General features: G+C 50.7%; 8 protein-coding genes across 10 annotated transcripts; 3 read left to right on the top strand and 5 right to left on the bottom strand.

The window, feature by feature from the left end:
* Positions 1–1,662: 1,662 nt before the first annotated feature.
* Positions 1,663–3,612, top strand: AAFC00_007237 (uncharacterized protein; the record flags this gene model as incomplete). Its single annotated transcript, XM_069347308.1, has 1 exon — positions 1,663–3,612. The coding sequence occupies one exon, from the start codon at positions 1,663–1,665 to the stop codon at positions 3,610–3,612; it is 1,950 nt and encodes a 649-aa protein (XP_069201915.1).
* Positions 3,613–8,294: 4,682 nt separating this feature from the next.
* AAFC00_007236 (uncharacterized protein) lies at positions 8,295–9,854 on the bottom strand (the record flags this gene model as incomplete). Its single annotated transcript, XM_069347306.1, has 2 exons — positions 8,295–9,452; positions 9,507–9,854. 2 exons carry the CDS (start codon positions 9,852–9,854, stop codon positions 8,295–8,297), a joined length of 1,506 nt encoding a protein of 501 aa, XP_069201914.1.
* Positions 9,855–11,283: 1,429 nt separating this feature from the next.
* AAFC00_007235 (uncharacterized protein) lies at positions 11,284–12,425 on the top strand (the record flags this gene model as incomplete). Its single annotated transcript, XM_069347305.1, has 2 exons — positions 11,284–11,418; positions 11,484–12,425. The coding sequence occupies 2 exons, from the start codon at positions 11,284–11,286 to the stop codon at positions 12,423–12,425; spliced, it is 1,077 nt and encodes a 358-aa protein (XP_069201913.1).
* Positions 12,426–12,620: 195 nt separating this feature from the next.
* Positions 12,621–13,952, bottom strand: AAFC00_007234 (uncharacterized protein; the record flags this gene model as incomplete). 2 transcript variants are annotated; one of them, XM_069347860.1, is made up of 4 exons in its annotated part: positions 12,621–12,701; positions 12,813–12,974; positions 13,071–13,119; positions 13,183–13,952. In XM_069347860.1, 4 exons carry the CDS (start codon positions 13,950–13,952, stop codon positions 12,621–12,623), a joined length of 1,062 nt encoding a protein of 353 aa, XP_069201911.1. The 2 variants fall into 2 exon arrangements, with proteins under 2 accessions (XP_069201911.1, XP_069201912.1); XM_069347304.1 differs by having other exon boundaries at positions 13,071–13,952.
* A 491-nt stretch (positions 13,953–14,443) lies between these two features.
* On the bottom strand, positions 14,444–16,323 carry AAFC00_007233 (uncharacterized protein; the record flags this gene model as incomplete). The annotated part of the gene is made up of 6 exons (XM_069348404.1): positions 14,444–15,459; positions 15,544–15,586; positions 15,641–15,910; positions 15,999–16,026; positions 16,126–16,141; positions 16,224–16,323. 6 exons carry the CDS (start codon positions 16,321–16,323, stop codon positions 14,444–14,446), a joined length of 1,473 nt encoding a protein of 490 aa, XP_069201910.1.
* A 361-nt stretch (positions 16,324–16,684) lies between these two features.
* On the top strand, positions 16,685–18,690 carry AAFC00_007232 (uncharacterized protein; the record flags this gene model as incomplete). The annotated part of the gene is made up of 3 exons (XM_069347303.1): positions 16,685–16,747; positions 16,812–18,228; positions 18,287–18,690. The coding sequence occupies 3 exons, from the start codon at positions 16,685–16,687 to the stop codon at positions 18,688–18,690; spliced, it is 1,884 nt and encodes a 627-aa protein (XP_069201909.1).
* Positions 18,691–19,608: 918 nt separating this feature from the next.
* On the bottom strand, positions 19,609–20,679 carry AAFC00_007231 (uncharacterized protein; the record flags this gene model as incomplete). Its single annotated transcript, XM_069347302.1, has 1 exon — positions 19,609–20,679. One exon carries the CDS (start codon positions 20,677–20,679, stop codon positions 19,609–19,611), a length of 1,071 nt encoding a protein of 356 aa, XP_069201908.1.
* A 694-nt stretch (positions 20,680–21,373) lies between these two features.
* On the bottom strand, positions 21,374–23,401 carry AAFC00_007230 (uncharacterized protein; the record flags this gene model as incomplete). Of its 2 annotated transcripts, none has more annotated exons than XM_069347300.1 (5): positions 21,374–21,488; positions 21,716–21,830; positions 21,931–22,097; positions 22,152–22,221; positions 22,273–22,462. In XM_069347300.1, the coding sequence occupies 5 exons, from the start codon at positions 22,460–22,462 to the stop codon at positions 21,374–21,376; spliced, it is 657 nt and encodes a 218-aa protein (XP_069201907.1). The 2 variants fall into 2 exon arrangements, with proteins under 2 accessions (XP_069201907.1, XP_069201906.1); XM_069347301.1 differs by lacking the exon at positions 21,374–21,488 and adding an exon at positions 23,186–23,401 and having other exon boundaries at positions 21,712–21,830; positions 22,273–23,131.
* Positions 23,402–25,000: the final 1,599 nt, after the last annotated feature.

Here is a 25,000-nt window from a genome sequence, read left to right as displayed (position 1 = left end):
AACTGATATCATTACATGCCACCTTGTAGTGCAAACGAGGATAGCACTAGAACCAATGCATTGACAACCCCCCATGCGAATGGTATCCACGTTGACATGCGAAATGAAGCAGAGCTATAGACTCCGCCCAGACTAACAGCGTGTCAGCGAATTCGTGACTATCCAGAGATCAGCGCAACTTACAGTCCACCAACCACATTTCCAGCAATGGTGGCTTCGATGCCTCCGATGAGTATATAGACAATTGGGACTGTCCATATGACCTTCCAGTTTCTCCATTGGATGAGACATGCATACAACGCGGCGATGACATGTATACCAACAACAGTGATATATGTCCATAAAAACGTATATCGATAAATGTCTGCAGAGTGGTAGAGGTAGGACACTTGTGTACCTCCTATTGGGAAAGGCCAATAGAGGGCGGGAAATTGAGGGGTCGTATAAGATATCGGGACAGTGTCCACGACAGTGTTCAAGAATTTGTCACTGTACTTCAATGTCAGTCCACGATACAAATTCTGTTGCTCAACATCGCAAAGCTACCTACGACATATTAGTATTATGTGTATGTTACCCGGATGTTCGCAAACTGACCTCATTGTGCGTGCACTATATCCGTTCGCGACCGGCTATATTCGGAGTGGTAGTCTTATTGTATGAAGAAATTCAGCGGACACAGTCGGTCTCTTGGATTAACAAAGTCTTCTCATCGCTTTTGTTATCATGGGTTCACTCAAGTACGACGAAAAGTGACATGGCATGCATCAGATCAGGGAGGGACGACCGTCCAGAGGTAACGATGATCTGTGCACGAAATTAGTCGTCCTGGTAGAAGCTGCGGATTCGAGCTTGGACCATGCTATACGCGACTCGAAGCCGTCACACGCTTTAAGTGTTTAAAGCATAAGGTACCTTACCTTAATTACCTTACCTTATGCTTGAGCTATGGTCCAGCAGAACTCATATAACATGTGAGGTTTGGTACAAATATGTTCAGTAATTGCTACTTGAATACGCGAATCCTCAATTGGAAAGCAAAGGCCTCTGAAGACGGCGGTGACGGATTACCCTTCGTGAATTTGAGCCAATCTCTTCCCCCATAGAGAAGTGCATAGTTTCATACTACATACGACTCTGTGCTTTAGTAAGCGATGTCGCTCAATGAGGCAAGTATTCCAGACGTCGGAACTACAATAGACAATGTGGTTACCTTAGTGAATAGTGTTTGATGGACTCTTCCTATCCGGCTCTCGGCAGCTGATCAAGGCTGAAAAGAGATCCACAAGATCCACAGGTTCATCCACAAAATGCAACAGTTGGAGATCTCTCCAAATGCTCGGACCGATCCGTAGTTATACAATCACCTGATCTGTTTTAGTGCAAGCGTGTGGAATCCAAACCCAACGCAGATACAGGATGCACACGCTACGGCAAGGTACAAGTACAGTACACTGTTCGCCGCACTGACCACCAAAACTCCCAAGGTGTTTATACTAAAGTACTGATATTGTATGCTTTTTGTGTGTGCCTGAGTCTTCCGCTCTGGTCGGCGCATTGATCCAACATATACTGCTCCATGGGACTGTCGTGGTAAGCCCCGCTTGTCGGGCGCATGGACGATAATAAATAAACAAGGCCAAAACAGCAATCAACCAAGCGATGGTCGAGTCCTCTATGTCAAGCCTCGACGCAAAGGCTGTCCGCCGGTCCACTCCGCAGCCTGAGGGCGCTGGTTCCACACCGTCCTCCTCCCAGAACCACCTCAGGCCACATTCGGGTCATGATCGTTATCAACAGCAGAATACCGACGTCGCTGGTCCATCACGCACGCGACCAGCCAGCGGTGCCAGCATTCGCAGCCACCAGCCCTCCTCCCGAGTCCCCGAGGATGAGCATGACCTGACTCCTCCTGCTGCGCCCTCGCGTATAGGGACTCCAAGCATAGAGCGGCAGTCGTACATCGAAGCGCCGCCAAGAGGAGCTTCCAATCTCGCAAGAGGAAGATCGCAGAAGAGAAAAAGCCGAGAGAAGAGAGTATCCGGACATGGATCAGGAGATGAGAGCGGATCCGCCGTGCCTGCTCCAATCTCACGTGGCGGCGGAGATGACACAGTACCGATGGCATGGGGGGACGTCGAACACAGCGACGAAGATGGAGAGGAAGAGCATTCGAGACCGAGCACGGGCAAGTGGCTGTCCAAGAAGACCGCCCCGGCCACCACTCGCTCACCGCACGATCCTGGCCCTAGTGGCCTCGACGAGCTTGATGCTCCCGAACCTGTCCAAGATAGGAGTGACACTTCTGGATGGGAGATGCATCGCCATATGGAGGACGATCGTCAGTCTCTTGATCATTCACAGCAATCCGCGCTGCCGCCGCCTTCGTTTGCGAGAAGACAAAGTTTCTCTGGAACTGAGTCAACATTGCCACCGCTGTCCAGCCTCGCTACCACGTTGTACACCTATTCCTACTTGATCTGCTTCTCTATCCTCGGAACACTGGCACGGTTGGGAATGCAATGGCTGACATTCTATCCTGGTGCGCCACTCGTTACCTCTGTGACGTGGGCTAATGTCGCCGGATCTCTATTCATGGGCTTTCTTTCCGAGGATAGACGTGTCTTCCGCGAAGAATGGGGGAATGTTTCCCGCCATTCTGTCTTACGGGAGAAACAGACCGCGTACGAAGATTACGATGAAGCAGCCGCCCGCAAGAACCATGCCAAGGTCAAAAAGTCTATTCCCTTATACATCGGCCTAGCTACTGGATTCTGTGGATCTTTTACCTCATTCTCGTCTTTCCAGCGCGACGTTTTCCTCGCTCTCTCTAACAACCTACCTACGCCGGTCAATCACCCGTACACGGCGGGCGCTGCCCCTTCTTTCACCTCTACCGTGCACCGCAATGGAGGCTATTCTTTCCTTGCTCTTCTTGCTGTCATGTTGTATACAGTGGCTCTATCCCTCGGCGCTTTGTTCGTCGGTGCGCATATAGCTATCGCGTTGGACCCATGGACACCCACATTGCCTTTCAGGTTCATTCGCAATTTCTTAGACAGAATTGTGCTTGTGATAGCGCCGCTCGCTTGGCTAGGTGCAGTCTTTCTCGCGATCTGGCCTCCTGATCGACCGAGTGGGCCTTCGTCACGAGGCACCTGGGCAAACGAGGTATGGCGAGGCGAGGTGCTGTTCGCCTTGGTATTCGCTCCCCTGGGGTGTCTGTTGCGTTATGTGGCCTCCATCAAGCTCAATCCGATCTTGAGCTCTTTTCCCCTCGGTACTTTCACCGTCAACATCTTCGGCTGCGCAATAGAAGCCATGTGCTACGACATCCAGCACATCTCGCTATTGTCGGTCGGGGGCATGATTGGCGGTGGACGAGTAGGCTGCCAGGTGCTTCAAGGCACAATGGATGGGTTCTGCGGATGCTTGACTACAGTGAGTACGTGGGTTGCGGAACTGCAAGGGTTGCGGCGACGACACGCCTACGTGTACGGCGTCGTCAGTCTCCTTGTTGGATTGGGGGTGATGACTATCATAATGGGCAGTGTCAGGTGGAGCGTCGGTTGGAGCGAACCAGCATGTGTCACGATGCGGACTTCCATGTGATTCCTTTCGCATGCGATAGTCTGCAGACACTACGACATCGATCGAAGGAGATATCCGTAAAGATGGACTCGAAAGTGATGAAGCTCAAGGTAAGTAGTGTGGCCGCGGTATGATGCGGGCAACAGATGTTGATAATGTGGGGGGATGCGGATGAAATTATTAATAAGATGCTTTCAGAAGGAAGGTTTCTTGCCCCGAGAAGAGGATATACTGAGTGGAGACATGTAGCATGCGGGTTTTTTGACATTTCTGATGTTTCAACGACATGTTGAGATGTCGAAGCTGACGATCGCAGACAATAATGACATTAATAATCTAATTGTGTACAGAACTTTTCCAGAGGTTGGATCAACAGTGTGCCTGAGTACAATTTTAAAAATAATTATTTGACTCTCTACTATCACAAGAAATGACCGTGAAAGAAACAGTCTAAACAGTATCTCACTCTAAAGTCTAAGTCCAATACAAGAAAGAGCGAATACCAAGTCCAAAATCCCCAAGAAAACAGAAAGAGACAGTACCTCACAAAAACCATCCCAAAAGTTTATGAAAAGGAGCAAATCCTCACTGAACGACATCGTCTTTCCACTCATCTCCCAGCCCCAAAAAGCCTCTCAGCTTCGAGTGCTTCTTGTAACTATTATAGACAACCTTAACGAGAGGACCGCCCAACCTCTCCATGGCCTCAGCAACACACTCATCCTGGAACCTCCAGTGTGGGGGCCACACCTTCTTGTGCTCGAGATGTATCTGCATCGCGCCCATGGCGACCCAATCGAACCACTGCTCAGAACCCTGCTTCTCGCCCTCGCTGAGCTGAAGCGGACGTGTGAGCCACTCGCGGTCATGGACCTGCTTCGCCGTGTCGTTGGGCGAAGGCCAGTCCAGTCCGTGCTCGTGATCATAGTACCTGAATCGGCGCAGCTGTCCGCACGCGTCTAACGCTCCGAACATGTCGCGCGGCATGATGTACCCTGCGAGTTCTTTCTCATGCAGGATTTTTTCCCTGGGGGTAGTTGGTACATCGGTGGGTTTGCTGGGGGGTGAGAAGTTCGCGCCCCAGATCGTGAATGAAAATTCGTGATGGTACTTTTGGTGTATCCGGCCGTGGCTTATGGAGTAGCGGGGGGTGGTGTAGGGACGGGTACTTATGGTGGGCTTGGTGGTCATGCTGGGGGTTTGGAATGCGGTCTCGAGTGTGATGGGGATGGAGAGGTCGATTTTGATGGTTGTTGGGCTGCGGGCGTTGTTGTGGTGGCCTTTCTTGTGCCCCTTGGTCGTTGTTGTGGTCGAGGTGGAAAGAGTCAATGGATTTTTGCCGTGCTTGTACGAGGTGAAGGTCGCGTTGGGCGCTGAGGTCAATTTGTGGTGTTTGTCGGTCTGTGAGCTCGAAGTAGAGGTAGTGGATGAGTGGTGCTTTTTCTTGGATTTACTCTCTTCTTTTTCCTTTTTCTTTTCGTCTGCTTCGGCTTTCTGTTTCAGGATTCTCTCCTTCTGTTTCTCCTGCTTCTCTTGCTCTTTCTCCTGAGCTTTCTTCATCTTCTTCTCTTCTTCGTGCTTTTTCTCCTTTTCTTCGTCGTGCTTTTTCTCCTTCTCTCCCTCGAGCTTTTTCTTCGTTTCTTTCTCCTGTTCCTTCTTCTCCTTATCCTCGTGCTTTTGCTGCTTTTCTTGCTCGTCGTTTTGCTTCTCCGCGACCTTCTCGGCCTGCTTCTTCTTGTCCTCATCGTCGTGTTTCTTCCTGCCGTCGTCGTCATCCTGGTGATGCTTCTTGTCCTCATCGTGGTCCTTATGATGCTTCTTGTCATCGTCATGATGATCCTTGTGATGCCCGTGCTGTTTCTTGTCGTGATCATCATCGTGATCATCATGGGACCCGTCTCCACCAAAAGGATTTAACGCACCGAGAGCATCACCAAGAGAAGGATGAGGGATATGAGGATGAGGGATATGGAGAGGAATAGGCAAGCCAGGTGCAGGAATAGGGATGGGAACCACGGGTGGAGGAATGGGAACAACGACAGGCACGACAGGAGGTGGAATGGGCACGGGTGCGACAACTGGTGGTGCGACAGCAGGAGCAACCGGCGGAGAAGCGGGAGCAGACGAACCATATCCTCCCGAGCCAGATTCTCCACTGTCGGTTTGCCAGCTACCATCGCCCGCTGACCCTGAATCAGAAGCTGGTTCACCTGCAGACTCATCGGCAGACCCGTGTTGAGACGACGAGTCTTTCGGAGAAGATTTCTCAGAGGTGGCATCCTTGCTGTGCTCGGATCCAGATTCTATTCCGCTGCTGTCGGTTTGCCAGCTACCGTCAGAAGGTTCACCAGATGATTCATGCTCAGAAGGTGGGCCAGATGTTTCATGCTCAGACGACGGGCCAGACGATTCATGCTCAGATGGTGACGCCGACGAGTCTTTCAGGGAGGACTTCTCCGATATAGCATCGTTCCCAGACTCGGATCCGGTGTCCTTTCCACTGTCGTCTGTTTTCCAGCTGCCGTCACCTGTCGATCCAGAATCAGAAGGCTCGCCGGGAGATTCATGCTCAGATGGCGACGAGGACGAAGAGTCGTCCTTTGGAGCGGATTTCTCAGATGCGGCGTCACTGTCGTCAACTGATTTTACATTATCTGACTTGCCATCGTCCGACTTGTTGTCCTGGGATTTACCATCATCCGACTTGCCATCGTCCGACTTGCTGTCCTGAGATTTAGCGTCACTAGGACTTTCGTCGCCGGATCCAGAAGCATCGCTGTCCGCATCCCATTCAGGATTGTACTTCTGAGGCATGGGTTCGAAATCGGACAACTCCGACTCGGAATCAGTTACGGGATCAGGCACAGGTCTCGGCTCAGGCGCCCACTCAGGCCCAGTACCATCCGCATTCTCCTCAGGGATTGTCTCGAGATCCGGTGCTTTGGCGACCTGGGGCTTCCTTAATCCTTGCACGGCGTCGGCAGCGCCAGGCAACAAGTCTCCATTTCCCAGTGTGGTGGAGCTTTTGGCGCCGCGAAGCGCGGTTTCCAGCTCCGTTCTCCAGGCATTGTCTGTCACGGATTTTGCCACCGCTTCGTCGCTGTCAAGGACTATTTCCTCGAGGGTCTCGTCGCTGAGATGCGGAATCGGACCACCCTGGAAGACGGCGTATCGCTCTGCTTCATCCCTGATTTTCCATTCGAGTGTTTTGGCGATCAGCGCCGCGTGGTCGGCGCTTTGTGCGTTGACTCCTGCCATTTCAGATGAGTCAAAGAGTGCATGTGTGACTGCGTTCCAGACCGAGGAAGACGAAGACGAGTCCGCGGCGGCTTTGGCTGCTGTCATTCCTGTGCGGATGTTCAGCCAGCGAAGAGTGGCCCAGCGACCCGCGAGAAAGACGGCTGCGGGAGGCAGCAGAGATGCAGGGAGGATCTTGGCGAGTTTCTTGCCGGTATCGTCTGTGGGCACCACGGTGGAGTTGATATTTGAGGAAGAGTTGTCTGTCCTGGGGTCAGGGATGGGGACGAAAGCCCATTTGAGAGAAGGATCTATGACCATATGGCCAGAGCGATCGGTGGTGGCCGAGGCCGAAGCAGGAGCAGAGTCGGTAGCAACAACTCCCTCGTCAGAAGTAGAGGAAGGTTCAACCTGCTCTCCATCGCTCGCCTGACCAGTCTGCTCGGGAACAGGCATAGTCACAGTCTCCACAGCAACAGCAGGAGTAGCAGCCGCATCTTCACCATCATCCTGCCGAGCGAAGATCTCGAAAGGGCGAATCGCAGGCATCCAAAATGACGAGGTACTGGCAGGGCCAGCAATGGAGACCGAACACGTAGTAGCCGCTCCCCGAGGCAAGATACCGCTGTTAACGGGACTGCGGTGAACAGACAGCCAATGCTCAGCGGCACCTCGGCCCTTTTTGGGAACCGAACCATTGGGCGAAAGAGGGAGGGAGGCGGCGCTGGCGGCTGCCTCACGAGTAGAGGCAGGGACCGAGCCAGAGACGGCAATACCGTGGCTGACCCAGTCCTGGATGGCCACGAAGGCCAGGACGAAACTCGAGTAGTGCATCTGACCTTGTGGGTGCAAGGTGTAGGATGCAGAAAGTTGTATCCTCGCTTGGAGGTTGGGGTTGGAAAGGTTTTATCTACAGACTGATCACAAGTTCAATTGTGCGCAGGTTTTGGCTTGAGAGATGATGCTCAAGTCTTTCCGGATTTGATGAATAGACAACAAGATGTGGATGAGGGCGATACATATACTTATCTGTCTGTAGCCTGTGAGTCTGCTTGGCTTATCTGTTGCAATAGACCTTACTAGGGGACTGCTGGGATAAGTGTTTTGTAGTGAGCTGCGCCAACCAAGGTCCTGTCGTATGCAAGGTCCATAAGCATAGTGCACGTTCTCAAGCAACTGACTTCAGTTATTGATTGTCCAATCATCACTCGCTCTGCAATTAGCTTTGGGTTGGAATGTTGTAGAAGACGTCTATCACCAAAACGAAATGTAGCACGCATCCAAAAGAATTCGACGATAGCATTCAGTATCGAAGGCCCAAGGCTTTCATATCCTAGCCATCAGATCAACCACAATCCCCCATGAAGCCCAATTGATATCTTGATCATCACAAATGTACCAAATCCTCGATCGTGAAAGAACAGAGAGCTTGCCCTTGGCCACTGCTCCTGATGTATCGTTGCATACTAGTCAGATAGAGCAGGGCTAGCATGAATACTAGCATTCAAGCCACGCGCTGTGCGTGGATTAGCAACGCCACCTGCACTCTCATCTACTATCGCCCTTTTCTCCATCTGATCACCGGTCCCATTTCTTGGTTTCGCAGGTCCATTGACAAGCATCTGTCCGGGAGACGAAGAGGAAGACCCACGTGCGGAGCTAGGAGCTGGACGACTCTGCTGGTAGCGGCGGAATCGATCTTGATGCATGTGCGAGGATTCGCCCCTAGGGACAAAGACGCCGGGGACCTTGGACGCTGCTGAGGGGGCCATCGTGGCGGCTTTCTGGGGGGTGTGTGGGCCATGTGTGCCTTCGGAGTCCGACGAGTAGGACGAGATGGACAAGGATGGGAGGTGCGAGGTCCGTTTTTTCACTTTAGACGAGGTTCCACGCTCTGCAGTGCGTGTGGCTGCGGAGAGATGCTTGTCTGATTCTTCCTCTTCGGCATCAGAAAGATCGATGAGCGTCAACCCACCATTTCTTTTCTTCGGCAAGGCAACTTCGTCGCCACGTGACGATCTGCCATGATCGACTCGGGAGGTGATTGTATTGGATGTCGACCGTGTTGCTGGCTGACGTGCTGGTCCAGCAGTAGCGATTGCAGTGGTGGCCTCAGTCCGAGGATGAAGGAGATCAGTTGAGCCATACTCTATTATGCGTGGATGTGGTTCGTTAAATCCCTTATAGTCAACCATTTTACTACTTGCATCCAACGCGGTTCCCTCCCTGATGGGAGCAATTCGAGCTTGAGATGCGTCCGGGCCGAAGAATCTACTTCTTTTCTCTATTCTGACTTCTCGAGAAGCGCCTGATCTGCCACGAGAGCCGTTCGCCACTTGATCCTCGCCACGCCATTTCGGCCAACGGCGGAAGCCCAGTGGCTTCATTTCCTCCAAGGAACCTGGCATCTCGTGTTTGTACTTGCAACCTTGCTGCATATAGTCGCAATCGCCGTGGCGAATCCAATAAGAGCAGTATACCTTCTTGGTCTCATCTGGTTCCTGCCCTGAGGGAGGAAGTGGGCGTTGGACGAGGAAACTGTCGACAGGATGCGTTACAGGATTCAAAGTGGATCTGGCTGGGATGACAGCGGTAGGGGTACGTGACGCAGAAGCTATGGCAATCTATAAACTACTTCAGTATGCGTGATACAAGATGCTCAATTTCTCCAGACCTACTGCTGAACGTTCACTTTCTTGGCTCATGTCTTCCCTTTCAGGAGCCTTGCCTTTGCCCACCACGACTCTCTGACTAGGTTCCTCCGAAGTATGAGGTAGCCTTGCGGATGCAGTGGTGGAAGCAAGGCTTGGGCTAGCCCTCGCAGCAGATGGGCCCCCGTCCAGAGAAAAGCATTGCCTGGCGGATCTTGTCTCGGCGACGAAGGCCATACCCACAACTTCGTCGACCGCCATCACACGGGGGACGCCCTTCAATTGAATAGAGCGTGGGAGCTCATCCGCGGGAATGAGGGCAGTGTATACTCCGGCTCCACGCGAGATGAACCATTCGGGCTTCGGTCCAGACATGCCAGGACGGTAATTCGATACAAAAAAGGCTTGAGAGAAGTCATGCAGCGTAAAGGCCGGGTAAGTTGTTTTAGACCGGCACTACGAGAGGGAGAACCACCCCCTAATATAGCCAGGTGGCTTGCTAGTTGGAACAGTATATTTACGAGCGGCGTGTCTATGGTGGTAGTGCTTGGAGTTGCACAAGCATCAGTGCTCGGGTAGGCCTTTGTTATTATAGGCTGAATCTGCTTGCTTGCTGGCCCCTTGTACAAAGCACAGCCATATCAGTGACTACGTTCCGAAGTATCAATGGCTGAAAGTCGCATCTGTGCCAGGCCACATGATCAAGGTTTGCTCCTGCTTGCATCATATTGAAAAGTAGTGGCGGAGGGGTATAACAATTACCTATGAGCTCTGAATCTTCTTCTTGATGTGTTACCATCAGGACCAAAATTTTGCTCGAACATATGGAATCCAGGCCAATGTAGTGATTACCGTGGCCGACTATGGTAGGTCAGAGGAGGCGCTTGCTGTGGCTTGCTCACGAGAAGGCTGCAGCGTTCCGAACGCCTGTGTATATGGTAGCCATTGAAGCATCGAAGCCCTAGCCCACCGGTCTCGGGTAGGTACTACAAAGCGATGTAAAGCAAACAACTAGATCTGTCATGTGCGGCTAGTAAGTATCAGCTTCAGCCGATGGTCGAATATGGTTTCTCTGTGGATGTTGTACATGTTCGATCATGAACCATGGATATAGCCTTCCTCTGCTGACCTAGTGTAAGTCCACACCACGTAAGCAAGAACACGACTGACGGAGGAAACCTCGGTATAGAAGGTAGCTCTGTTCGTGACTGATCTGTGTAAATTGGATAGATCATATTTGAAGAGCAGCTGTAAGTGGCAAGACGTATAGACACTGGAGCCGCCACCAAGAATTGATGAGCCATGATCGAGCTACTTCATGATCCATTCTACCTCGAGAGGCCTGTCAAGCGTGCCAACCTCGTTATTCCAGCTCATCTGTAAGTTTGTGGTGTCGTCACGAATTATTACCTAATGCAGGTATAGAGACCTTGACGTGACGTCCGAGCTTTATGCTGCTTCTATGAGCCAACCGACTTTCTTGGCGAGCTCAAAAGTTTGGAGGCGATCTGAGTAAGGTATTTAGACACACCGAAGGGCTTTTGCTAGACAACAGTCAAACGTATTTGCAATATCAGAGTTGGGAGACGTCGAATCTGACCAAGGTAGGTGTCGATTCTGAGGAGAGATGGTAGACGCAGATCATGTGTCCGATTCGCCTGTTTGCAACCTCCCGTGTGCTCCAACTTCGAGCGCGAAGCAGAGTCCATGTCTATTCCCTTAGACATCAAATTCGGATGCCAGATTACAATTTATTTGAGAGACGGAAGAACATAACTGACTTATACACCTCTAGTCTCTTACAATGGCTCTCCAGAAATTCGATGGTGTCGAGATTGCCGCCCCGGCAGACTTCCATGTCCATCTTCGTGATGGCCCAATGATGGAACTCGTCACGCCTACGATCAGGCAAGGAGGTGTGAACACTGTCTTCGTGATGGTAGGTTGCTTTCTGCACCAAGTGTCTGCCGCATGACTTGGATGTGTTGCTCATGACAATGCTAGCCTAACCTGGTACCTCCAATTACCACTGTGCAGCACGCTCTCGATTACAAGAAGCGTTTACAAGCTCTGGACCCAAACGTCACGTTCCTGATGTCTCTTTATCTTCACGAGTCAATCACGCCTGAAGTGGTCAAAGAAGCAGCCGCGGCAGGTATCACGGGTATCAAGTCTTATCCTGCTGGTGTTACTACGAATTCCAGCTCTGGAGTTGTGAGCTATGAGCCTTTCTATCCTGTGTTCGCCGAGATGGAGCGCCAGAATATGGTCTTGAATCTGCACGGTGAAGTGCCTGGTTCGCCGAAGAACGACATTACAGTCCTATCCGCCGAGGAAGCTTTCCTGCCACAGTTGAAGAATCTGCATTCGCGATTCCCTAAGCTGAGAATCATCTTGGAGCACTGTACTACTGCAGCAGCAACAGAAGCGGTCAAGGCTTGTGGGCCATCTGTCTCTGCTACCATCACTGCGCACCACCTTTCCATAATAGTGGACGACTGGGCTGGTGACCCACATTGCTTCTGCAAGCCTGTGGCAAAGACGCCGGCGGACAGGAAGGCCCTTCTGCAGACTGCTGCCTCGGGCAACCCGAAGTTCTTCCTCGGCACAGACAGCGCACCTCACCCAGCGATCAGCAAGCGAGGTGACAAGGTTGCCGCAGGAGTCTTCACGCAGCCACATGCTGTGGGCCTGGTTGTGGATGCACTTGAGCAGGGCATTGAGAAAGGCATTCTGAAAGCTGAAGATATTACCAAGGAGACTCTCGAGGGCTTCCTCGGTGGCTTCGGAAGGAAATTCTATAACGCATCCGACGAGAGGAACGAGAAGGTCGTCCTGAGACGGGCCGGGGCAAAGATTCAGGACTTGCTCACCTCATCAGATGGTAAAGTTGAGATTGTGCCATTCAGACGGGGACAGACGACTTGGGCCGCCGAATGGCGCTAAAACATATAAGGACCATAAAGATAGACCTGTAGCTTCGAAGCTAAAGATGTGTCATGAAACCAACCAAGCGGTCCATCCCACCATGTGTGACAGGAAAAGACGGACGAAAATCCCTTGAGGTGTGTGTGAGTGCATTTTGAGTACTTTCTGTACATGCTCTCAATACAACAGTAGTATAGTCGAGCGATCAAAAGATCAGTACTCGTCCGGAAAGACCAAGTCATGATCTACATCTGGTTTGCGGCGCAAGGCTACGAAATAAGCTTCCTTTGACTCCTGTATTCTCGTTGAGCATGATATTAGCCACGATATATGATATAATTTTAACTCTTCGTAGGTCGCAGGCGAGGCGAGAAGACTGGAGGAGTAGGAATTGTTAAAACTTACACTACGAGAGGATTCGGGCTTCTCTCTATGCACTTTTTCGAATAGCTTGCGTAATCGCATTTCAAAGGCTTTGTCTTCGCCGCCTTGGTAGAACTTACACAGGAAGTGACCGCCAGTGCGAAGGGTGGAGTATGAGAAGGTCAAGGCTGCGTTGCAAAGGTCCTAGTCTCGGCTTCACGTTAGTACTTGCTTTTTTTAGTCATCCGCGGATGGTCCCCAAAGGGACGAAGGTCGACGCATTGAGGAAGTTTCTCTCACCATAGAACCTGCGTGGTCCCGGAATGGCATTCCACTCGTGTTCATCATCCTGCGATAGGGGTTATTAACGCTCCTGATCCATGTTCCGGTGATTTGTTCCCATGGCGCGGACATGTCACTTAGCACCACATCGACGACTCTGCCATCGCGCTCGTCCTTCTCGGCCTGATCCAGTTCTGGCGTTGCGCTTGCCTTCTCTTGTGCTTTCGTCGTCGTTTCTGCAGCTTCGTGTGTCGAAGGTTGCACTTCTGATGTCCAGGAGACAACCTCCCGACCGAGGTCAACAATGCCTTTAGACAAGGTCTCCATCTCGTCCTCGGATACCCCCTCGTCGGCGCCTCCCTCCTCTCCTACTCTCCTAGCCAAAACGCCTCTCTTCCTCGGTCTCCCCTTCCAGTAGTCTTGCACATAATTCCTGACCTCAGCCTGAACGTCCGGGCTCAAGAAATTGCCCTGAATCGAACTCGCGCCTCGGGGCGGCTGCGCAGGTATGATATCGATACCCACCACTCGTCCGCCAGGAGAAGTCCTATTCACAGCAACCTGACTCCAGCTCCCCGGTGCGTATCCCAAATCCACCACTGTGCCGCCCCGTTGGAAGATTTTGTGCTTCGAGTCCAGCTCGAGGAGTTTGAAGGCCGCGCGGGACTTCAGGCCTGCCACGCGCGCTTCTTTGGCGAAGTGGTCATTGGTTTGTCGGGTCTTCCACCGCGTGGAAGAAGAGGATGCGTAGCGGACTTTTGATACTGGGATTGTTACCGGGACATTATGTTGTTGGTGTGTGGGTTGCGCTCCGGTCAGATTTGAATGGAAGTGGCTGAGCAGACGTGTTGTGCCTTTTACTTGGTGGCATATTGACTGCGATCGCCGTGGGACTAGCATCGAAGTGGTTGTTGAATACGTGATCTTTGCAATGTTTCTCTTATTACTCTGACATGACTGCCTGCAATTATTATTGCATCTGCTATCCATAAAAAAAGTACCTTGGTGGCGTACATAACGCCATGTTTGCCGTGTTTGCGTTCTTCTTGGGGTAAAGATGTATGCACACAGAAATCACACCCAGTGCATCTCATTGCTACAATATACAATCACTCAAGTTTTACCGAGCATATCAATCGTGACATGATCGCCAAATTTCGTCGAATATACGATATACAATCATTTCTGAATTACTCCGTGCTTTATAAATCATAACCATAATCTTCCATGCACTGAGTAATCTATTCAAATAGTAGTTCTGCTATAAGAATATAGAAGAGGACAGGGTCTCCTCTCAGAGCGCGTGTATGGGGAATCATCCTGCACATTTTGTATCTGCGTCATATAACACTACGCTTTGCTTATGGCATATCAAGAGAATGTCGGCTACATCAGAGGTATACCGGCGCATGCATGCCCCCACGAAGCGTAGCCTCGCCGACCTGCCCACTAGTTGTTGCCTGACCGTAGGGATCTGGCTGTAATCCCTTAGCTGCTAAAAGTAGTTCGGGATCGATCTGGAAGTTACAGCTGTCTTCCAGCTCGTTCGTAACAAAAGGGACAGCATCGGCCTGCTCCTCGCTGCCTGTCTGCTGTACCGTCGCCTCTGTCCGTAACCGCTTCCCTGTATTCGGGCGCGAATTCTCAGGCGACTTGCCATTGCCTTTTGACACCTGGGCGTCTCGCCAGCGCTTCATGATGTCCCGACACACTGCTTGCACGGCACGCAGGCACTGCGCGCGATCAGCACTTCCGACTGCCGGGATACGCTCTGCGAGGCCAGTCTTGGCCAGCCACTCTTGCCGAAGCTCTTCCCAGTTGTCTGACTGATATTTGTTGACGAAATTGTGCGCTGTGAGAAGGTCTATCAGCTCTTTCCGGAGCCGACGACCCTCTTCTGGGTTGATGTTCAGCATGTTCTTGGCCTCTGCGAGCGTCATCTTGTGCTCGAGATTTCGGAGACGTTTCGTCACATCCATGCATATCACATCGAGCGACAAACGCATCTGATCGAGCAGTGGAGCTTCTGCTTGTTCAAATGCCTGACTGAGCGACCTTTGCCTCAGCAGTAATTCGTTCTTCGCCCCCTGCCACCGCTCTGGCCCTACTACTGTCTTCTTCACGATACCTTGTTCTTGACAGATAGACTGGAAGATATTGCGGACTTCCAGATGTGTTGTGTTGTCAAGACCCAAACATACTTTACTGGATTCCAATGTCGTTTCTGAAGGAAAGCGTTGCTGCTCTGAAAGCTCACCCTGTGTCCCAGTCCAATTGTTGTTGCGACGTCGACGTTTTTTTGACGGCGCTTTGACCTCACCATCTTGCAAAGGGTCGCTAGGATGCTCTGTACATTTCAGAGATGCGCCTGTGTTGAAACTTAGTTCACGCTCACTAGCGATGTCACCTGTGCATATCAGAGCTCAATTCCTTGTAGTGTGCATGGTCGGCATGAGAATATCCGCTTGACAGCAGTCTTTGAGCAACTTACCCTCTTGTGCAATAGCTGTTACAGGCAGCAGTGACTCGTATGGCTGCTGATGGAATGAGTTATTGAGCAGACAACCTAGGGATAACAAAAGACTTACAAAATGCGTCACATCCTCATCGGCAAGGTTTGGGTCGAGAGCATTGTTTTGATCAACAGACTCAACCTTGGCCCGATTAGGACCCCTGAGTAGTAGACGGTGCTTTGCCCGAAGGCGCATAAGTTCTCGCTCGGTGATGTTGAAGCCTTCAGTTTGTAGTATGCCGACCATTTCCCTCTGCGTCGTATTGCGCTCCCATAGCTCTCGAGTACGAGCAACTAAGGCCTCATTGCGGTGGGCGGGGTTTTGTTTGCTAGGAAACCCCCAGCGCTGGAAGATGTTATTCTACGGAGCAAGTTGGCTGTTGACGGCCTTACAGTGGCATAGTAGACTAAATGTTTCTCGCAAGACAACTTACCCGAAATTGCGTCTGGAATGCACGCTTGCTGCTGCAGTCAGAATATGCATACTTCCAAGGTATTTTCCAATTTTTCGTTTGCGGATCGCGTAGGACCATATAGAAGTGAAGGCATAAGCGAGCATACCTTGGTACGAATCCGACTGTTTGATGGTTGTTGTTAGCTAGAGTCGACCAAAAGTAGCATCACGCAGTAATGGTCCCAAAGAAGTCGCGGCTGCTTACCCTCATCTTTGAAGAACCTCATCACCTCGTCCAATCTCAATTTTTGGACTACATACATGCGGTAGCATGCCTCCCGCTTATCGTCCCAATCGTAGACCATGGTGAGATCCGCTGCGACTTGTACAACAGCAAGCGGGTATAGAGAGATAGAAACTAGAGAACATCTACTGCCACTCCGCCCCTCTACTTCGTGACTCCCATTAAACCAGCATTGAACCCTTGGATTCGCGGACGGCTGGTAGCGACAAATCCGCCGGATCCGCCAAGAAAGCAACGCCGATTACGGACTCTTTTTCTTATGAACATGCATAAAGAAGAGATAGATGCATAAAGAATCTACGACTCATTCGCCCGCGGCCACTCTCTTATATTATGATGTGCCACCCTCTCTTCTTTACTTTTGTCCCGTCTATACTCCTCTGAGTTGTACAATTACAGATACTCACCCTACCACAGCTAGAATGCCGGGTATCGTAGAGTTCAACAACACCGTCGGCCACACCATCCCGGCCGACACTCCACATGTATGCAATCAATTGAACACACCTTCCGTTGTATCACTCTTCCGGGTACTGACACAATCTCCAGGCTGTCAGTGTCTCGCTGCCGACGTGGGCGGCAAATGTAGGATACGAAGAGGGCCAGGACTGGGTCGTCAGCAAGATGCAGACCGGATATCCGCGGTTCTTCGTTCACAAATCAATCGATCGCCTCGCAGTGTCTATTGTTGCCAAATATGGCAGCAGCGCCAATGAGAAGGCGATGCTGTTTCCTTCACACGCTCCCGCAAGCCGATGTGTCGCCTTCTTCCGCAAACTCGTGCCCGGTCTTGCCTCGAACCAAATCCGCATTCTCGACTTCGTTCCGAATCCCAGCAGCCACCCGCAATCTGAGAACAAAAAGGTCCTCCCTCGTCTTGCCGCAGTCGTCTATCCCAAAGAGCATTGGCCCGTGGCCAAGCAGTTCTGGCAACACAGCGGAGACGGTGTCTCCTCTCGCAGGGCAGAGTTCTGCGAAAAGGCCTTCCACGACGGCAGCATGGTGGAGAGGAGCACTGTTGTCGACATACCACGCATGAAGAAGGGCCCGAGGCGCTACCAGCGCAACCTCAGCAAGGACGAACAACATACCCAAAACGGCCACTACGGCCAGGAACTTATCGACGGCAGCGACCCTTCTGCTTTCGTCGAGGAGCGCTTCGGTCGCAACTTGAACATGCAATTCGCCGCCCGCGCCAAGCTGGCCATTCGCCGACGTATTGCTGGTTCATTGACCGCAGACGCCGAACTACACGAGGCTCTGCAACACCCAGAAGACTCGGAGCGAACACGTCAGGCACATGGATTTTCCGTCGACGATGTCTATCTTTATCCTTGCGGCATGAGCGCAATCTTCAACACCCACCGCACTCTGATGCTCGCCAGACCCGAGGAGGGCGCCTCGAGACAGAGCATCTCTTATGGCTTTCCCTATGTCGATACCCTGAAAGTTCTCGAGAAGTTTGGTCCCGGCGCTTTGTTCTATGGTTTTGGCGAGAAGGAGGACATTGACGACCTAGAAAAGAGATTGGAGGGTGGGGAGCGTTACTTGGCTTTGTTCTGTGAATTTCCTGGAAACCCTCTACTCAAAACCCCCGACCTTATCCGACTACGCGAACTCTCCGACAAGTACGATTTTGCTATTGTAGTCGACGAGACAATCGGAAATTTCCTGAACGTGAATGTCTTGCCATATGCCGATGTTGTCGTCTCGTCTTTGACCAAGATCTTCTCCGGAGATTCTAACGTCATGGGTGGCGCAGCTATTTTGAACCCACAGGGTCAATACTATCAGACCCTCAAGAAGGCCATGGAGCTTCCTGCCGACCAAGGCGGCTACGAAGACAACCACTTCGAAGAGGATTCCATTTTCCTTGAACGAAACTCGAGAGACTTTGTCGAGAGAATCAAGCGAGTCAACGTCAACGCAGAGGCCATCTGTGATGTTTTGACTTCCTGCCCAAAAGGTACGCATTTTTATCTCCGGTTTACATCTCCTGTCAACCCACTAACAAATCATTATAGTGAAACAAGTCAACTACCCCAAGCACTCGCCTTCTCGACCAAATTACGACGCCTGCCGTCTCCCCAACGGCGGCTACGGTGGACTACTATCTTGCACATTCTGGTCTCTCTCAGACGCCATGCTCTTCTACGACAACCTCAAAACGGCAAAGGGCCCTTCGCTCGGCACGAACTTCACTCTTTCCAGTCCCTTTGTGCTGTTGGCTCACTTCAATGAGTTGGAGTGGGCCGCGGGATTCGGCTGTCCTGCGGATCTATGCAGATTCAGTGTCGGACTCGAGGACACGCAGGAGTTGTGCGAGATCTTCAAGAGGGCGTTGGCGGCTATTCCTGAACGCGTGAATGATGAGGTCCCCACTGCCGCTGCCCCTGCGGGAGTTGCAGAGGTCGCCACGGCCTCATGATTAACTTGTTCTTCTTTTTGTACATAGGATATAGCGCAGCGCAGCTCTGTTCTGAAATCTGACATGAGCAGTATGAGAAGAATGCTGATACGAGATAAAGAAAAAGAAAGACACTCAGATGTTTCTAATGACAATCCATCTCTCAAGAACTTCTCAGGCTTCTTCCTGCCTTTCTCCTCCTGAAAACCCCCAGTCGATATCAATACACTACCTAGACAACAGTCTACTTGTTTCTGTAAGGAAGGAATGGTCTTGGTGTCATCGAACCGTCGAAAAAGCACTCGTATCTACAACCCCCTCTTTTCGCACGCCAACAATCGCACTCCACGTCACGAACTCTTACCTTCGTCGATTCATCACTATTGCTGCAACGCAACGACTGCATATATCAGGTAACTTTAGTGTCCTTGAATCCCTTTCCTGCAGTGAAGTGGGAGCCGGCAGTCTCCAGGTGTGGTGCAACGTGCTTGTCGAAGTAGATCTTGGTGGCCCGGTTCATCTTCGCTCCCTGCTCAGGCTTGTTGCTGTAGATGGTTGCCTTTGCAATGTTTATTGGGAAACGACTGCAGGCACCAGAAGACTCTTTTGGATGCCTCCCCGATAACCGTATCGTCAAAGATCTGCTTCTGGAGTAGTCAGGGAGGATCAAGAATGGGAGGACAAGACGAGGGAATGACTCGATCTTGTAGCGAAGCACAAGCACAGGGCAGAGAGGAAGGAGATGCTTCTAAGGCCAGTGCATCACGAGTGGTGGGTTAGATGACTTTCAATTGACAGATTGATGAAAAGTAAGTGACAGCTTGATGAGATCCAAGTGACTGGACAATGAGTCCTATCGACCAGGGCGTCCGAGAAGGCGAATATATAGTGAATGACTTTTCAAAACGCTTCTTTCTCGACTTATATTAGCATAATCAACTAGGTCATGATATCCGGCAATTCCTGGCCCTTTACGTATTTCTCCACAGTGTCAGCCTGCTCTGCGTACCACTTGTTCATCGTCTCCTCCACCACGTAACCCATATGCGGGCTCAGCACGACATCTGATCGCCCATCCTGGCCCCAATTTGTCGTCCTCCAGGGACTCTCGACAGGGAGTGGCTCGGTCCAGAACACGTCGAGACCAGCGCCTCTGATCTTTCCCTCCTTCAGCACACTGAGTAATGCTTCCTCGTTGACAATAGGACCGCGAGAGGTATTCAGCAGCAACGCAGTCTTCTTCATCAGACCGAGTTCCTTAGCCCCGATCAAATCTCTGCTGCGATCAGAAAGCAGATAATGCACACTGACCACATCCGAAGTCGGCAACAACTCCTCCTGACCAACGGCCTTGATAGACCCCTTCGGCAAACCGATCCTCTCGGCGGCTTCATCTGCTTTTTCCTGCGTGAGGTTAGTGCTCCATGCGATGACTTTCATCCCGAACCCCAGGATCGCCGTGCGCGCGGCATTAGTTCCTAATCTACCCAGGCCGACGCATCCGAATACTTTATTCGACAGCGTCATGCCCACACCTGTCTGGAAGGGTCCGCCGGCTCGAAGGACAGAATTATCGATTGGAATCCGCGAAGTCAGAGATAGCAGCAGGGAGAAGCATTGCTGCGTGGTGGCGTCGTAGCTAAGCGCAGGCATGACGAGGTCCTGGAGTTGCGGGTGCGAGATTTCGCGTTTTCCAGTCGTGCCGGCGACGATGATGTCGTTCTCTCGCGCTGCGGGCAAGTCGATGCTCAGGTTCCGTAGGCCGGTTGTCACGAGTAATTTGAGGTTCGGCAGCCGTGAAAGGAGTTCCTTGGGGAACGGAGTGCGTTCGCGCATCGAAGCTATGATGTCGTAGGATTCCAGACGGGCCACCTGAGCCGATATACGCTCCTCGCCCCGTGGTAGGATCGTGTCTGCATAGCTGTCTACTTTGAGATTGGGGATGTGCTCGAAGTATGCGGGTGCGATGCCTGCATAGTCGTCGAGAATTGCGAGCTTGTGTGATGACATTCTGCTGCTGGATGACAATGCTCGATTAGACGTGCGATTTCGGATTGTGCTCGGAAAGGTCGATTTAAAGATGCCCTGTATGAAGGAATGACCTCGCATCGATGGATCCTGACGTTCGACGAGCGGTGTTCGGATTGTCCGAGATCAGTATAGAGACCTGGACTAGCAATCTATCACACCGGTCACTGCGAGAACATAAAGCTGCTAATTTGCTATCTCTACAAAAGTGTATTACAGTATATGGAGGGAGGCTTGATGGTATAGCAATATGAGGATGTCGTCAAAGCATAATGCGGGGTTATAGTCCGGGAGCAAAGTACGGGTAAAGCGAAGCGAGCACGCAATTATCGATCGTCATGTCTACTTCAGCTTCAAAGTACTACCTTACATATACAGTATCATTTCGACGGGATGATGAATGCTAGTGTTGATTGGCAATTTTTTGTATATTACCACCTTGACTTAATTCCACTCTTTTGTATTCATACACAACTAAGTAATGAGAGAGACTACTATAGACGGGTCCTTAGTCGGTTGTTCTAACGCTCAATTAGTCGTGCAACTGTAGATGGCTATATTTGCTTAGTCGCTGAACAAGAGGCTCGTTAGACAACCATTTGTTTGTTCGCTCTACAAAGCAGCAAATTCTCATCTTTCGAGATTCGGGCCATGTCTTGCTTCCGATAACATGCACTTAGCCTATCAAAGCCTGTTCCGCCTCCGCTGACTGGCGATCTAACCACAACAACAAGCCAATGAATCGAGTTTGGCGCACTTGAAACGTCTGGCTGAAAGCTCGAGCAGCCAACCTGGCAGCGAATGTTAGAGACATTTTATATAATGCTGAGATGTACGCAGAGTGACGGGGCTGGTGACACCACGGAAGAAAGTTTTCACCTTCCCTGGTTACGTTCTTGTGCAGATGGCTCAACAAGTCAAATGGCCCTATGTACTAAAGTAACATGTGTATGCCAGCCGCTCGATCGACATGAGATGACCGGACGTAGACTCTGAAGCTCTCCTCTTGTGGACTTACCATTTTGTCTGAGTCCTAGTGACAGAACACTGGTACCGGATTGTGCTGCTAGCTGCTGTGACCTTTTTACGCTGCATCAAGCCGAATGCGACATCTACCAATCCTTCAATCGTTCCTACATTTCGAGTCAGCTATTATCGAAATACTCTATGAGCCTCGCAGGATCTGCTTGTGCACGGCCGAGATTGAGCTGGTGCAGATAATGGCAGACTTACTAATTATCAAGGACTCGCTGGGTTTCTTTTCATTCGGAAGGCTTTGAATATATCGTATACATCTTTCCGCAGTGTCGAAAAAAGCACTGTAAAGGTTTGAAAGTACTACATCGAGACCATTGTGAGACGTACAGAGGTGCATTGCATGCATATGCACTTTTAGCATGCTATAATGCCTTGTCAGTCGATGAGTCAAACTTAACCTGAAGCTAATCACATACTTGAGTGTCTTGCGGAAGAAGTTCTGACCGGGAGTCTTGGATCCTTCGACAGTGATAGCCATTGCAATATCTATGACTTTGTCAGAAAGCTTGCAGCAAGCAGGTAGTCTTAGTTGCTCACTGTTCCTCTCCCGTCTAGCTTCGTCTTTCTTGATGTGAAGGTCGACCGTGTTTATAGCGTTGCCACAGTATGGAAAGTCAGCAACGAGAGGCAGTTTAGTCACGGCAATACCGTCCACCTCAACATCAAAATTGACACGAGTCTTCTCCCTCTTGATAGACAAGCCGTACCTGGGAATGCCGGCATGCATGATTTTGACAAACCGTGCGGCGACTTGTTGATCGGTACTGATCAGTAGAAAGTCATCAATAAGTCTTAGCAGCAGATGCTGCCCATTTTTCAGAAAACCCAACACTTCCCTTTCTAGCTCGGCGTACAGAAAGTTGCACAGCAGACTTGAGACAATTGACCCTTGCGGTATGCCGACCTTCTGGCGGTATAACTTCTTGCCAATCTGTACGACGTTCCTCTCGATATGTTCGCGCAGGAGCAATAGAAGCTTCTCTTGATTCTCGCGTGACTCAACAACGCTATCGACAAACACTCTTCCTCGATTTCCTGAAGCCTCTGCTTCCACAAAATTCATGAAAGACTGCTCTGTACCTGCCGCCCTGGCTCTGCCGGAGTACTTCCATATTGGCTTCGGCGTGATACCAGATTGGGCCTTTCCGCCATTCAGGAGTTTGGCTTCCGCGTAGCGCGTGAGGATATATTCTTCAGAAGTAAGAAGCTCACTCAACAGGCTTATAAGACGCCGATGTGGAATAGTGTCGAAACAAGCTTGGACATCAAGTTTTGCAAAGTACAGTGGTTTGCCGGCATGCGCACTGCCTTGAAGACGATCCTGGAATTGCCGCAAACGAGGGAATATCTCATCGACCGAAAACAACGATGCGCCTAGCCGTTGAGGAAACATCGACTTCGGAGTGTTAGCTTGTACTCCTATCTATACCATCTTTCACAGATATCTCACCTTTTCATAATTCAGCACGTTAAATGCTGGGGTTAGAATCTGGTTGATGCTTCGGCTGAGCACCGTACGTCCATTTACACTAGTGAGCACTCTCCTTCGTAAATTGATGATAGGTCTTAATCCAATATCTTTCGGTAGTAAGCGTATCTGACTTGTCCCTAAACCTCTTCTCGCAAGGAGTCTTTGTAATGCAACTTGGTCCGCCTCCTCGAACATGGTTGACTTCATCCTTGTTAGGGTCGGTTCTGCTAATTTCTTCCAGATGTCATGCCTGAAATAGAACAGTTGGTTTCTGTTGCTTGAAGACTCTGTAACATGGAAATTGCTGCTGATTAGTGGGATTAGGAAGGAATCGAAAAGATAGTAAACCAATTCCGAGAACATCTCTTTTCTCTTAGCCAGGTCAGATAATGCTAATTTGTGACCTGCCGGCTGGCTAGGGGGTGCCAACCATAATATCTCCACAATCTTGATATCTTGCAAAACGTCATGTAGAGTCATACTCTCATACCTGCGAAGGGCCATAAAGCGGTCTATACAGCGCATGATCTTAGCTTGATTATGGCCATCGCTCCCCCAAAATGATTTGGGGAACACTCTAGCCACTACACTTCGACAGAAAGCGGCTACTTGAGCCGACGGAGATGCGAGGCTTATCATGCTGCTCTCCAAAGCTTGCGCTTTTGCTTCTAAAGCGCGGGATTCGACGGGACAATAGTGGTTCATCAAAGAGGTGTACGAGCATCGTGTGTGTCGCCGTCTAAGCCTAGAGACAAGATCCTCGCACGAACCGCGCAATCGCTTCGGTACTTGCGAAGCACTTTTGCCGTCTTGCAATGATGCTCGCTTGATGTCTACTTCTCTCAGGGTGTAGTCTCTGAAGGGCTGGGAAGTGTTGGCTTTATCCACATCCGAGGTAAAGACGTTATGAAGTGAGAACTGCCTGGGGAACATGTACTTCATAATGTGGACCGTCTCATGTCGACTCGTGGTATCGCGGCAGCGATTGAGGACATGGACGTACCTCAGCCCAAATTCCACCGACACACGATTGCTTGCGATTGGTCTACCGTATAGCATCCGATGACGGACAAATCGTATGTCGTTGAGCCCACGTTTCACGTTTTCATGGACAGTCCCTGGAACTTCAGGATCGCCTCGATTGAGGGTTGCACCATTACATGCATTCTTTGAGTTGGAGCTCGTGAGGCACAAATCAGACATAGGCGTTCCTAGAAATGGCTCAGTACGGTACCTCGTTGTTACGTTAGACTGGACACACCGCTGATTTGTAGGAAGTTCGCATCTCCGTCTCCGCTAGTCAGTGGAATAAATAGGCCGCAGTCAAGGAACAAATTGATAAGTAGACGTTCCTTTCCTTTACCTAGTAGAGGTGGCAACGCCGTCCACGGCGCAGTTTTCAATCTTTGAGCATACTGGTTAGGGCTCTGAGACAGGATACCTGGTATGGACGTTGGGTTTACACTTCCTACGTGGTTCGGATTGATCTTCTTGGAACACACAAAGCCATGACATAACATATGTGGAGGCTTATAGGCTGTAGAGTGTCGTCTGAAGAGAGACCATATTGTAAAATCGATAATCTACGCTGCTTCAGCATCCGAAAAAAACTGGTCACCGATGTTGTGCTTTTCTCTCTCACGAAAATGCAAGCACACGCATATAGTCGCATGTGATTTGGTAAACACTACATTTCTTACCTCTGACTGTGACAGGACCGTGGAGGCTGTCTTTAGACGCCCTGTAACAGATCCCGTAGAATCGCTCAGTTGCTGAGAGAATATACTGAGCTCG

This window comes from Neodothiora populina (genome assembly GCF_041146345.1).
Source record: "Neodothiora populina strain CPC 39397 chromosome Unknown canker_contig_9, whole genome shotgun sequence".
Taxonomy (NCBI): Eukaryota; Fungi; Ascomycota; class Dothideomycetes; order Dothideales; family Dothioraceae; genus Neodothiora; species Neodothiora populina.
Note: the sequence above shows the minus strand (reverse complement) of the source record. Positions and strands in the feature narration are given on the sequence as shown.